At 40.7% G+C, this 14,220-nt stretch overlaps 1 protein-coding gene across 1 annotated transcript; it reads left to right on the top strand.

Moving 5' to 3' along the window:
* Positions 1-12,314: 12,314 nt before the first annotated feature.
* On the top strand, positions 12,315-13,786 carry HES2 (hes family bHLH transcription factor 2). Its single transcript, XM_072113284.1, has 4 exons — positions 12,315-12,442; positions 12,550-12,645; positions 12,759-12,846; positions 13,054-13,786. The coding sequence occupies exons 1-4, from the start codon at positions 12,353-12,355 to the stop codon at positions 13,362-13,364; spliced, it is 585 nt and encodes a 194-aa protein (XP_071969385.1). The 5' UTR covers positions 12,315-12,352; the 3' UTR covers positions 13,365-13,786.
* The last annotated feature ends 434 nt before the right edge of the window (positions 13,787-14,220 follow it).

Genomic DNA, 14,220 nt, shown 5'->3' with positions numbered 1-14,220 from the left:
GATGAGTGCTGGATGGGGTGGGGTTGGATCTCTGCACTACATTCCCCTCCATCTGTTCTGTCCTGGCTCGTGTTGCTCTCGTGTCTCATCATCCCATTGATCAGGACCAGGGTGGGCATCTTATCTACACACAATACCCTCATTACTGGAGATTACACCGGGGGCTGCCGTTACCTAAGCTCTCTACATATAGTGAACCCTAAATATTCATTTAAAGAAAGCTATGAAATGATATTAATCATGTCTCCAGCTGCTGTGGTATCTGGGATTTTGCTTAGATATACATTCTAGACTTATGTACTCTTTACTGCAGAACTGTTACAGCCACACACATCTCTGTTCAAAATTTCTATAAAAAATAAAGAATGAGGGAAAGAAAGAAGAGAAAGGGAGGGAGGAAGGAAGGAAGAAAGGAAGGAAGGAAGGAGAGAATGGAGAAAAAGAAAGAAAGGGAGAGAGATATGAAGGAAAGAATGAAAGAATGGAGGGAGTGAAAGCATAGAGATCGAGGGAGAGAGAGAAATAACTGAGGGAAAGAAAGAAAGAAAGGAGGAAAAGAAAGAAAGAAAAAAAATGAGGGAAAGAAAGAAGAGAAAGGGAGGGAGGGAGGGAGGGAGTAAGAAAGGAAGGAAGGAAGGAAGGAGAGAATGGAGGAAAAGAAAGAAAGGGAGAGAGATAGAGAGGAATGAATGAAAGAATGGAGGGTGTGAAAGCATATAGATCGAGGGAGAGAGAGAGAAAGAAATGAGGGGCTGAAAGAAAGAATGGAGGAAAAGAGAGTCAATGAATGGTGGAAAAGAAAAAAGAGAGAAAGAAGGATTGAAAGAATGGAGGAAAAGAAAGAAAGATAGGTAGGAAGAATGAAAGGAAAAGGAAAGAGAGGCAATAGAGAATGAGAGAAAGTTATAGACAGAAAGTACGAAATTAAAATTAAATATAGTTATATATAATTATACAGAGAAGTGTCAATTGGATTAGCAGATAATAGATGAAAACATGTATAGATATGAAAGAGATGTTATAGATTAGATAGCTGTGTATGCAGCCACAGTGCAGCATGAGCTTATCATGAGCTAATGTTCTGGGTCCTCCATTTATAATAGAAAGAAAACACTCCAGTTGCAGAAAGATCTCCACCTCTGTGCTCTTTATTCATGTGTCATGCTTTTTTTTAGATACATGTTGAATGTACAATATTATCTATGTATAGATAGACAAAGACGCTTAGACATGCTTTTGCCATTGTTTTATTTCTTAAAATATAGCATTAAGCATGAGATTCACTTGTAGATAGCTAGCTAGATTATGTAGGCAGAGGATAAATATTTAAGTATCTGGACAGGGTAAACAAGATAGATAGATAGATAGATAGATAGATAGATAGATAGATAGATAGATAGATATGGGGATATGAGATAGATAGATAGATAGATAGATAGATAAATAGATGATAGATAGATAGATAGATAGATAGATAGATAGATAGATAGATGGGAAAAGAGAAATAAATAGACAATAGTAGTAATAATAATAATAACAATAATCATGATAGAAATTATATTATCATCATCAACCTCAACCTCAACCTCACTTTATGTGACAATGAATATTCCACCCGCCCCAATCTGTGCTGTGCTCAAGCTTTCCCTCCACTTTATTATCATTTACCACTTCTTGCCATAGCATTGTGATACCATCTTCATGCTTACAGCTGCCATGTACATTGTGTGTTGGAGGGGGACGCTGGAGTGTCTCTTAGACAAGAATACTTAAAAGTATTGATGTGTGGGAGCAGCTCTGGGTGTGAAGGGGACACTCAGAGATTCCCAGGGTATGGGGGAGGGGAGAGGTCTAGTAGACTACAGGGTCACCCACAAGCCTCTGCGCCAAGGATTAGTTTGCCCTCATTCTTAGGAAGATGACAATAACCATTTCTGAGTGCTGAAGTTCCAAGGACCCCACAACAGTTGTATTTAGAACAGGACGTCTATTTACAGTTTACAGACATTGAATATTATACATAGTTGTAACGTTTCATCAGTGACCCAAAACAAAACAAGCAATGAGATCCACTGAGAGACATATACTACCTGTGTGAACCTGTAATTATGGGACACCTTTCCCCTAAGGTGATATGGCCCAAGGCCATTCAATATTGAAGGGAGCTATAAACCCTTTAATTAAAATGATGTATTACATAGTACAAAGGAAATTGATACAGTTTAATATTTAAAGTCACAGATTGAACATAAAATGTTTCTACTTGATTCATACTACATATAAAGTGAAATTAGAATGTCACTACCAAATCATTTAGAAGCAACTTCTTAAGTGTAGCAAATGCTCTGATGAAGCCTGCATTGACAGTGATGAAACATTTTGGCCGATATGGTACAATTTCAAGTATATTCCAACTGAGACCTAACATATTAGCACCAGGAACTTGACAAGGTCACCAATGTGGTGTGTGCCAAGTTCTGAGTAGGTGTGGAAGAAAATTATAATTCATGATAGGCGTGAAGAGGGTGGAAGAACTACAGAAGGATATGGGTCAACAAGGTGCCACCTTAGCAATAGGAGCTAAGAAAAAGAAACAAACATATCAAGAGTTGAAGAAAGTAGAAATTGGGTAAATAGAAAAAGTGAAAGAAGAAGAAGTGTCTTTATAGGAGTTTTCCTGAGGTAAAATAGTGAGGTCTCATCTTTGCACTAAAAGGCATAAGATGTTTGAAGAGATTGCAGAATTCAGACAATGATGATCCAAAATGTAATGAAGTACAGATAACCTCTACACACAATCCAGCCTGGCTAAGGTTTGAGGAGGCAGTGAGCATTATATACAGTTTATAGCCACAGTGCATGGTATAAGATAAGGGAGCGAAAATAATATAGAACATAGAGAACATGCTTAATGGCAGGGTCTAGGTAGAGCATAGGAGGACACAGAGAGGAGGCTACCTGGAGAAGGATGAGACTGGAAATAGGGGAGAATGTGCAGAAGAATACCTGGTGGAGGCTGAGGACAATAGTACACAAAGGAGTCTGGAGAGTCTGATACATTAAGAAGATACATTGTAGAAGCTGGAAGAGTAGAAGGATAGATTATATACTTTACAAAATAGGTTTACCTGGTGGAGGCTGAGGACAATGTTGCTACAATGGAGTCTGGAGAGACGGATACATTAAGAAGAGATATTGTAGAGGCTGTAGAGGATTACCTGATGGAAGCTAAAGAAAAGTATACATCATGAAGGATGAAGAGGACACATGGTGGTTAGTAAGGAGGATACACGATGCAGATGCAGATGCAGAGAAGGGGGAAGTTAGAGAGAAATGTACCTGGTGGAAGCTAAAGAGGCTTGAACAGGTTGAAAGCTGGAGAGAGGTGTACAGTGAAGAGCTGAGGGAATGATAACAGGTAAAGATTGTGAGAGGGGTATAGTAGGGAGATGGGTAGAATATCATATGGTGGAGGCTAGAGAAGAAATATTGGAGATTGAAGAGGAAAATTCACGATGGAGGGTTAAGAATTTGATCCAAGATGAGCGATATTGGAGATTACAGGTATAAGTGAAGAGCAGGTGGAGGCTACACTGAGCAGTACAGGGGAGAGAGTGCAGGTGGAGACTACACAGGTTGAGGAAATAAAATAATCCTTGCAAGAAGGATGTATTGTGCTTCTAATAAAGATAATGTAAGTAGAGGGCACTGAGTGGAATTCATGATGGGGACTGAAGACAGATGCAATTTTGGCACTGAACAGAAGACTATAGGTGGAGGATGGAGTGCAGGTTGTGTAATGGATACAAGGGAGGAAGCCGGTGGGAGAAAATTATACATGATGGATACCATAAAGAAAAATGTAGGGGAAACCGGGTGGAGGCTGGAGATTAGGATACTTAGTGGATGCTGCAGAGAAGGTTACATAGTGGAGACTTGGGATAAGGTTACATGGTGGAGGTTCTAGATGAGGCTACATAATGAGGGCTGGAGATGAGGATAAATATAGGAGACTGGAAAAAAGGAATACATAGTGGAGGCTGGAGAAAGGGATATATAGTGGATTCTGGAGATAAGGATACATAGTGGAGGCTGGAGAAAGGGATATATAGTGGATGATGGAGATAAGGATACATAGTGGAGGCTGGAGATGAGGATACATAGTGGAGGCTGGATATAAGAATACATAGTGGAGGCTGGAGATAAGGATACATAGTGGAGGCTGGAGATAAGGATACATAGTGGAGGCTGGAGATAAGTATACATAGTGGAGGCTGGAGATAAGTATACATAGTGGAGGCTGGAGATAAGGATACATAGTGGAGGCTGGATATAAGGATACATAGTGGAGGCTGGAGATAAGGATGCATAGTGGTGGCTGGAGATAAGGATACATAGCGGAGGCTGGAGATAAGGATACATATTGGTGGCTGGAGATAAGGATACATAGTGGAGGCTGGAGATAAGATACATAGAGGAGGCTGGAGATAAGGATACATAGTGGAGGCTGGAGATAAGGATAGATAGTGCTGGCTGGAGATAAGGATACATAGAGGAGGCTGGAGATAGGGATACATGGTGGAGGCTGGATATGAGGATACATAGTGCTGGCTGGAGATAAGGATACATGGTGGAGGCTGGAGATGATGATACATAGTGGAGGCTGGAGATAAGGATACATAGTGGAGGCTGGAGATAAGAAAACTTAGTGGAGGCTGGAGATAAGGATACATAGTGGAGGCTAGAGATAAGGATACATAGAGGAGGCTGGAGATAAGGATACATAGTGGAGGCTGGAGGTAAGGATACATGGTGGTGGCTGGAGATAAGGATGCATAATGGAGGCTGGTGATAAGGATACATAGTGGAGGCTGGAGATAAGGATACATAGTGTAGGCTGGAGATAAGGATACATAGTGGAGGCTGGAGATAAGGATGCATAGTGGAGGCTGGAGATAAGGATACATAGTGCTGGCGTGAGATAAGCAGACATAGTGGAGACTGGAGATAAGGATACATAGTGGAGGCGTGAGATAAGCAGACATAGTGGAGACTGGAGATAAGTATACATAGTGGAGGCTGGAGATGAAGATACATAGTGGAGACTGGAGATAAGGATACATAGTGGAGGCTGGAGATAAGGATACATAGTGGAGGCTGGAGATAAGGATACATAGTGGAGGCTGGAGGTAAGGATACATAGTGGTGGCTGGAGATGAGGATAACTAGTGCTGGCTGGAGATAAGGATGCATAATAGAGGCTGGTGATAAGGATACATAGTGGAGGCTGGAGATAAGGATACATAGTGGAGGCTGGAGATAAGGATAGAGAGTGCTGGCTGGAGATAAGGATACATAGTGGAGGCTGGAGATAAGGATACATGGTGGAGGCTGGATATGAGGATACATAGTGCTGGCTGGAGATGAGGATACTTAGTGGAGGCTGGAGATAAGTATACATGGTGGAGGCTGGAGATGAAGATACATAGTGGAGGTTGGAGATAAGGATACATAGTGGAGGCTGGAAATAAGGATGCATGGTGGAGGCTGGAGATAAGGATACTTAGTGGAGGCTGGAAATAAGGATACATAGTGGAGGCTGGAGATAAGGATGCATAGTGGAGGCTGGAAATAAGGATGCATGGTGGAGGCTGGAGGTAAGGATACATGGTGGTGGCTGGAGATAAGGATGCATAATGGAGGCTGGTGATAAGGATACATAGTGGAGGCTGGAGATAAGGATACATAGTGTAGGCTGGAGATAAGGATACATAGTGGAGGCTGGAGATAAGGATGCATAGTGGAGGCTGAAGATAAGCAGACATAGTGGAGACTGGAGATAAGGATACATAGTGTAGGCTGGAGATAAGGATACATAGTGGAGGCTGGAGATAAGGATGCATAGTGGAGGCTGGAGATAAGGATACATAGTGGAGACTGGAGATAAGGATACATAGTGGAGACTGGAGATAAGGATACATAGTGGTGGCTGGAGATAAGTATACATAGTGGAGGCTGGAGATAAGTATACATAGTGGAGGCTGGAGGTAAGGATACATAGTGGTGGCTGGAGATAAGTATACATAGTGGAGGCTGGAGATGAGGATACATAGTGGAGGCTGGAGATAAGGATAGATAGTGCTGGCTGGAGATAAGGATAGATAGTGCTGGCTGGAGATAAGGATGCATAATGGAGGCTGGTGATAAGGATACATAGTGGAGGCTGGAGATAAGGATACATAGTGGAGGCTGGAGATAAGGATAGATAGTGCTGGCTGGAGATAAGGATACATAGTGGAGGCTGGAGATAAGGATACATGGTGGAGGCTGGATATGAGGATACATAGTGCTGGCTGGAGATGAGGATACTTAGTGGAGGCTGGAGATAAGTATACATGGTGGAGGCTGGAGATGAAGATACATAGTGGAGGTTGGAGATAAGGATACATAGTGGAGGCTGGAAATAAGGATGCATAGTGGAGGCTGGAGATAAGGATGCATAGTGGAGGCTGGAGATAAGGATACATAGTGGAGGCTGGAGATATGTAAGAATAGTGGAGGCTGGAGATAAGAATACATAGTGGAGGCTGGAGGTAAGGATACATAGTGGTGGCTGGAGATAAGTATACATTGTGGAGGCTGGAGATGAGGATACATAGTGCTGGCTGGAGATAAGGATGCGTAATGGAGGCTGGTGATAAGGATACATAGTGGAGGCTGGAGATAAGTATACATAGTGGAGGCTGGAGATGAGGATACATAGTGCTGACTGGAGATAAGGATGCGTAATGGAGGCTGGTGATAAGGATACATAGTGGAGGCTGGAGATAAGGATACATAGTGGAGGCTGGAGATAAGGATAGATAGTGCTGGCTGGAGATAAGGATACATAGTGGAGGCTGGAGATAAGGATACATGGTGGAGGCTGGATATGAGGATACATAGTGCTGGCTGGAGATGAGGATACTTAGTGGAGGCTGGAGATAAGTATACATGGTGGAGGCTGGAGATGAAGATACATAGTGGAGGTTGGAGATAAGGATACATAGTGGAGGCTGGAAATAAGGATGCATGGTGGAGGCTGGAGATAAGGATACTTAGTGGAGGCTGGAAATAAGGATACATAGTGGAGGCTGGAGATAAGGATGCATAGTGGAGGCTGGAGATAAGGATACATAGTGGAGGCTGGAGATAAGTAAGAATAGTGGAGGCTGGAGATAAGAATACATAGTGGAGGCTGGAGGTAAGGATACATAGTGGTGGCTGGAGATAAGTAAGAATAGTGGAGGCTGGAGATAAGGATACATAGTGGAGGCTGGATATAAGGATACATAGTGGTGGCTGGAGATAAGGATGCATAATGGAGGCTGGTGATAAGGATACATAGTGGAGGCTGGAGATAAGGATACATAGTGTAGGCTGGAGATAAGGATACATAGTGGAGGCTGGAGATAAGGATAAATAGTGGAGGCAGGAGATAAGGATACATAGTGGAGGCTGGAGATAAGAATACATAGTGGAGGCTGGAGATGAGGATACATAGTGGAGGCTGGAGATAAGGATACATAGTGGAGGCAGGAGATAAGATACATAGTGGAGGATGGAGATAAGGATGCATAGTGGAGGATGGAGATAAGGATACTTAGTGGAGGCTGGAGATAAGGATACATTGTGGAGGCAGGAGATAAGTATGAATAGTGGAGGCTGGAGATAAGGATACATAGTGGAGGCTGGAGATAAGGATACATGGTGGAAGCTGGAGATAAGATACATAGTGGAGGCTGGAGATAAGGATGCATAGTGGAGGCTGGAGATAAGGATGCATAGTGGAGGCTGGAGATAAGGATACATAGTGGAGGCTGGAGAAGAGGATACATAGTGGAGGCTGGAGATAAGGATACTTAGTGGAGGCTGGAGATAAGGATACATAGTGAAGGCTGTAGATGAGGATAGAAAGTGGAGGCTGGATATAACTATATATAGTGGAGGCTGGATATAACTAAATATAGTGGTGGTCGGAGGTGAGAATATATAGTGGAGGCTGGATATAACTATATATAGTGGAGGCTGGAGATGAGGATACATAGTAGAGACTGGAGTGCATAGTGCAGGCTGGATAGAGCCGGCAGGGCAGGTTGTGCAGGGTGGAGGCTCGCTCCGTGCAGATAATTGGCCTGTGACTCCTCGGCGCGTGCAGCTGTGGGGCCGGTGGCTCGTGCCTCCTGCCTGGCAGCGTGTGCAGGTCCAGTGCAGTCACCAGCACTCTTACATCTCAATGGACTATAGACACTCACTATACAGACAAGTCCTTACCACTAATAAGAATAGAAACATGTATTCTGCGTATAGTAATTTAGAACAATTTATAATAATAAGGATTAACCCTCTCCACTCCCTGCATGTACTCTGGCAGGACCCTTCACACTGCATTCTAGTATCCTAGACATGTAGTTATCCCACTTCACAATCTATTATATTATATAAAACACCCTGGCAACACAAAAATATAAATAACAGGACATACATTACTACCTGATAGGAGATGTGGTGGGGACCATCCAGCAGACATGTTCTTCTAATGTGTCATGTTTGCAATTACAGAACCTAAAAGAGAAAACAGTAACATATAAATACAACCAGAACAAGAAGCCTCAAAACTCATCTCTACACCATGGCCATTGTAGAGAACAGTCTTTACTCGATGTAGAAATTGTTCTTGCCCAATCGATTTGATGCCCCCCTCCCCTCCTCTGCCCCCCCCCCCCCCCATATAATCATAAATATATACAACAGGTCTCCTTTGTCTCATATATAACAGATGGAGCAGCCAAGCCAAAATGTGTTTTTTTTAAAACAGAGAACAAAAAAAGCTGCTATGGAAAAGTTTGGATTGTGAAGCGTGTAAGCGGGGGGATGGGCAGGCAGGGGGTCTCAAGGGGGACATAGGAGGGGGCTGGCGGGGAATTTGAAGTGTGTCAGACGCGTGCAGCTTCCCAAACCAGCATCAGCCTCCAAATATAATCTCCAGGAATACAATGTACATGACCAGGGGCTAAAGTGACCCAGATACAAGCCTTAACATCTCTAGGCACAGTATAATAATATAAAATCATAAACATTGTAATAAAATTGTATATTTTGTGTAATGGAATGTCAGCTCTGTGCCAAACCTGGAAGAACATGGCTTTCTACTGATATACAGTATCACTCATCTACACACAATACAAGTGGTAACATGTAATCAAATAAATGATGAAACTGTATATCATATACTCAATGACCTCTACTGATGTTACACTTATTATGCAAGAAAGAGTAATATAATAAAAAACGCAATGCTATCGTACTGTGTACATATAGTATATATATTATACATATATTATATACATATAATAGTACATATATAGTACATATAACGCCCCAGAAAACATATCTAGCACAGTTATGTACACGACACGCCACAGTATTCACGATTTACAATAGTTTAATAGATCATAGTCTATAGTACACATGTGCACATATAGTTCCCCTATATAAGATATCAAAAATGCTGAAAAATAACATAATAAAGCCTCCAAATCAATCATTTCCTACACAATATAGTAACATTCAATACAACAACAATGCTAATTTTACAAAAAAAGATCAGAACATTGGTATCTAATACAGAATTTGCTCGACAAATATTGGGTTATAGCGTTTTAATAGAAATCTATCCTGATCCAATTCAACTAGTAGATCGTAGTATACACCAGTTTAACATATACCATAGTTGGAAGAATCTATTATGTGGTTCTAGGGTATTTCCATGAATGTTATAGTTCTGGAATATGTTATTATAATGTTATAATGTAGAATATTTATATAGTAGCATCTTAACACGTTCTGATCCATATACAGATTTGATATCTGATGCCTCAACCCAAATCCTAAAGCACAGAGGAGATTTTCTAAGTCCATCATGATTGCACAGACATAGGAGTCATGTAGTAGTCATCTGCTGTGTGTGGATTGTGGGAATACAGGATAATTACAGCTTGGGATGCTGTTTAGCTTCCTACTGTTATGGGTTGTATATAATCCCAAACCAAGCCAAACTTGTGCACTATATCTCATACTTTTTATGGAGGACAAAGGCTTCCTTGTAAGTAGCACCAATCCAGCTATGACACCCTGCCAGCTGCTTGCTACTTTGTTACCCAAATTGGAAGGGGGGTGTTTAAACATTGACCCCCCAGATGGGGAACCCAAGCCAATATTTATTTCAATAGTCAAATCCCAACTGAAAATTCAAACTTAACAAGAGACAGGGGAGGGGGTGGGGTGGGACATGGAGGTGGTCCTGATGAGGGCAGGGATTACATATCAACCCATGCAGCCAATGAGATATCTGGGAACAGCACCAGGAACAAGTGGAGGGTGGTTAAGCCAGGTGCAGCTGGAGGTCTCTATCCAGGTTATGAAAGCCGCAATCATTTACATACATAGATGTCACATCTGCTCTTCTTGTTAAACCTACTGTTCTGCTGAAGGCTTCATATGTCACACTGACCCCCCATCCCTACCCCCACCCTTATATTTTAGGGGACATGCTGATTAGAAAAACACAAAATGCAGACAATATAAAACACTTTGTACGAAACTCATTAACGATGCAATCATCAATACTGTGCAGGACAGGTCCTCAGCCAATCAGAAGAGCCCTTTAATGTATCCCATATGCCCACATAATACAGTAGCTTGGCTTGGGGTGTAATTCCCAAGTGCAATTACCTGTCTAGGGGATTTGTCTCATCTAAGCTGTTAGAGTAAATATTTTAGATATATCATATATTATCTGAAAGTATTATGTATAACCGACGATACATAGATAGAAAGATATATCACATTATTATAATGTATACAATATAATGTGGAATCTTTATCTATCGCACTTCTATGTATCTAAAGTATGTTGTGTATATTATGTGTTAAAGATCTATCTGTCTCCTTTCTATCTCATGCATTCTATCTATCTCTCTCTGCCTATCTATCTCTATCTATCTATCTATCTATCCATCCTTTCTTATTTGAACTACTGTACCTTGTACTCACAATACTATAGATTATGTTATCTACACATTAGTGAATACACATAGAGCCACGTGTGTTAATGCAAATGTTAACTTTAGTCAAATTATCTTCTTGTTATCTTTTGCATATCAATGTTTCCCTCGAAACCTTTCCTGTGTGTTCTGTGAATCCACAGACCATTATACATTCAGTGTTGGCACAATACAAGCAACGAAGACACTTAGAAATGCAATGTGAAAACACCCTTCTTTTATTACATTGTTTCCTTTCTTAACTGATTAAAGAAAAACCTCTACTGAGAAAAGAAAAACCTCAGACACTATACAGAATATTAACGTTAAAGTAAAATATAGTAAGGTGAATATGTAAGGTTGGGTAAACCTAAGGTAAATATAGTAAAATATAGTATTGGAAATGAGATTCACTTGTGGATAGATAGATCGATAGTTTATAAAAGTAGATGACAGATATTTAGGTAACTGGACAGGGTAATAAGATAGATAATATAGGTAAAGGATAGACAGATATCAGGTAAGTAAAATAGATAGATAGATAGATAGATAGATAGATAGATAGATAGATAGTAGGTAGAGGATAGCTATATAGATGACTAGACAACAATAGATAACATGGTAGGAAGTTATACAAGAACGAATATATACATATTTTGCAATTGGAATTATCTACCCATGAGCAAGAGATGGAAAAATAATTATATAGATTTGATAGTTGGACAGATAAATAGATAGATAGATCGACAGAATAATGAATAAATGAGAGAGAGAGAAAGATAGATAATAGAAAAATAAAGATAAATGTAAATGCAAGATAAAGTTAAAAAGGTAGCACAAATAATAAAATTAAGTTAATGTATTTATAGGAAGATTAAAATGTAGATTATAAATTGATATTAGATACATAGACAGGAATATAGATACATAGGTATGTTTAATGAATGATTATGTAGTGTCTTCAGTGACGTTATCATTCTGCAGTGTGTGAATATTGGATTGGTGGCTGATTTTCTTAAAATATATCATTCCTGTTTATTCTTATGATTTTATTTTTGCATACAAGTGCTGGAGTCAGTTACCTGTCCTGAACAGATGGCTCATAGAGGAGGGAAAAGTATTGGGAGTGTCCCCCAGAGGGTCTTTGTCCTTCCCCAGTGTGGGTGGAGTTTCCAGCTGAAGCTCCCATAAATAGCAGAGCAGCATCCCATAGCAGATACTACCTCTTACCTCCTGCACAGTGAGAGAGCACTGCTTGTCACTGAGCCATGGCACCCAGCATGATTATCTCAGAGTCTGCTCCCAGCTACCAGCCCAAGCCTGGCAAAAAGAGCAAGGAAGCCAGTGAGCTGAGAAAGGTGAGCACATGGAAGATTCATTGTCTCTGCACTGACATGTTTTATGGTGACTCTGTTTTATGAGAAATGTAACTAGATATTAACAAATGTTCCTCCTTATTCTGCAGACTCTTAAACCTCTGATGGAGAAAAGGAGAAGAGCAAGGATAAATGAGAGTCTCAACCAGCTCAAGACACTCATCCTGCCTCTGATAGGAAAAGATGTAAGTACATTTATTATCATCGACATATTACTTTCATAGTCCTGTACATTAGCTCCTTGGATTCTACTGAGTTTCTGATTGTAACCTTCTCCCTCCATTTTTTTTCTCCATAGAATTCCAGATATTCCAAACTAGAAAAAGCTGATATTCTGGAGATGACAGTTCGTTTCCTCAAGGATATCCCACCAGTGCAGACACAAAGTAAGTACATGTTCTATAGTCATAACTAGGGCCTTATGTCTGTCTTGAGACATTTTAAAGGGAATGATACATAAACACTTGATGATATTAGTCCGTGAGGGTTAAGAAGTCCTAGCTATGTGACAGTAGATGAATAGGTGATAAAATATAGACTTGATGCTTGACTTGATTGAGATCTAACCGTTCCTTTGTTCTTTTTCTTTTAAGATTCTACAGAAAAATACAGAGAGGGGTACAGAGCTTGTCTAGAACGCCTCAGTGGTCTCCTCAGGAAGAGTAATGCCATAGCTGGAGACACCTGCACTCGCCTTCTGGACCATCTGCAGAGGAGCCCAGAGCTTTGTTGTCAAGATTGCACCAAATCCCCCAGTGCTAAAGCCAACAGCAGTCCAAGAATTGTGCTTCACCTCAGCCCAAGAAGATCAGAGATGATCTGCTTCTCTCCAAACCAGGCAGCACCAAGACCACAAGCAATAAGCCCACCTCAGCCAACCAACTCCATTTGGAGACCTTGGTGAAGACCCGTCATGGGCCAAACAAAAACTAAGCTGCACCATCTGGGAAACCTGATGCAGACCAAGCATGGACTTATGGCTGAAATACAAGACTCCCATTATAATTTATTCCACACCCATCATTTCCTTTTGTAAATATGTTCCTACCTACACAACCACTTGCTGCATGGAAGATAATTCTGAGCAATACACTGTGGGGTCATTTAGTCCTTTAAGGGGATTGAATATATTAATATAGGGGTACAGTAAGAACCCTTGTGAACCCAAAGGGTTTTTAAATGAGTATGCGATTTGCATTATTTATTTTAACCACTTAGTTGCTGGAGGACAAAGCTTTGCTGGGCTCTCCACTGGCTAAAGGGTTAAATACGACGGGGCGACGTGCAACAAGGCTTTGTACATATGTATAATTTGCACATTTTGTTTACAGACATTTTTATTATAAAATCTATATTTTTACTTTAAGATAATAAAAGAAACAAAAGTTTAATTGTTTGGTGATCTGGTGTTTCTTTAGTCACACAACATTCCCGGTGGTTAATATATACAAGGACATATTCATTGTAACCCAGCTTTCCCAGTAATAGGTAACTGACTAGCAGACAAAAAAACTCAATGTGGCAAATTTATTAAGAAGAGAGCAAACTGCACTACATACAGTTTGCCTGTGTAGTGTACAGAGGGCACTAGAACCAGGATTTGTAGTGCCTGTTCTTCATGAATCTGGTGCCCCAATGTTCTTTGTTATAAAGAAGTTAAAAAATTTACATAACAGGACATATGCATGCTTTGGAGGGGACCCCCACTCTTCATATCAAAGCAGATTACAAAGAGTGGGCTAAACTCCGACAGATTATAA

Source organism: Engystomops pustulosus, chromosome 6, assembly GCF_040894005.1.
Source record: "Engystomops pustulosus chromosome 6, aEngPut4.maternal, whole genome shotgun sequence".
Classification (NCBI taxonomy): domain Eukaryota; kingdom Metazoa; phylum Chordata; class Amphibia; order Anura; family Leptodactylidae; genus Engystomops; species Engystomops pustulosus.
This window is presented reverse-complemented; position numbering and strand designations above follow the sequence as displayed.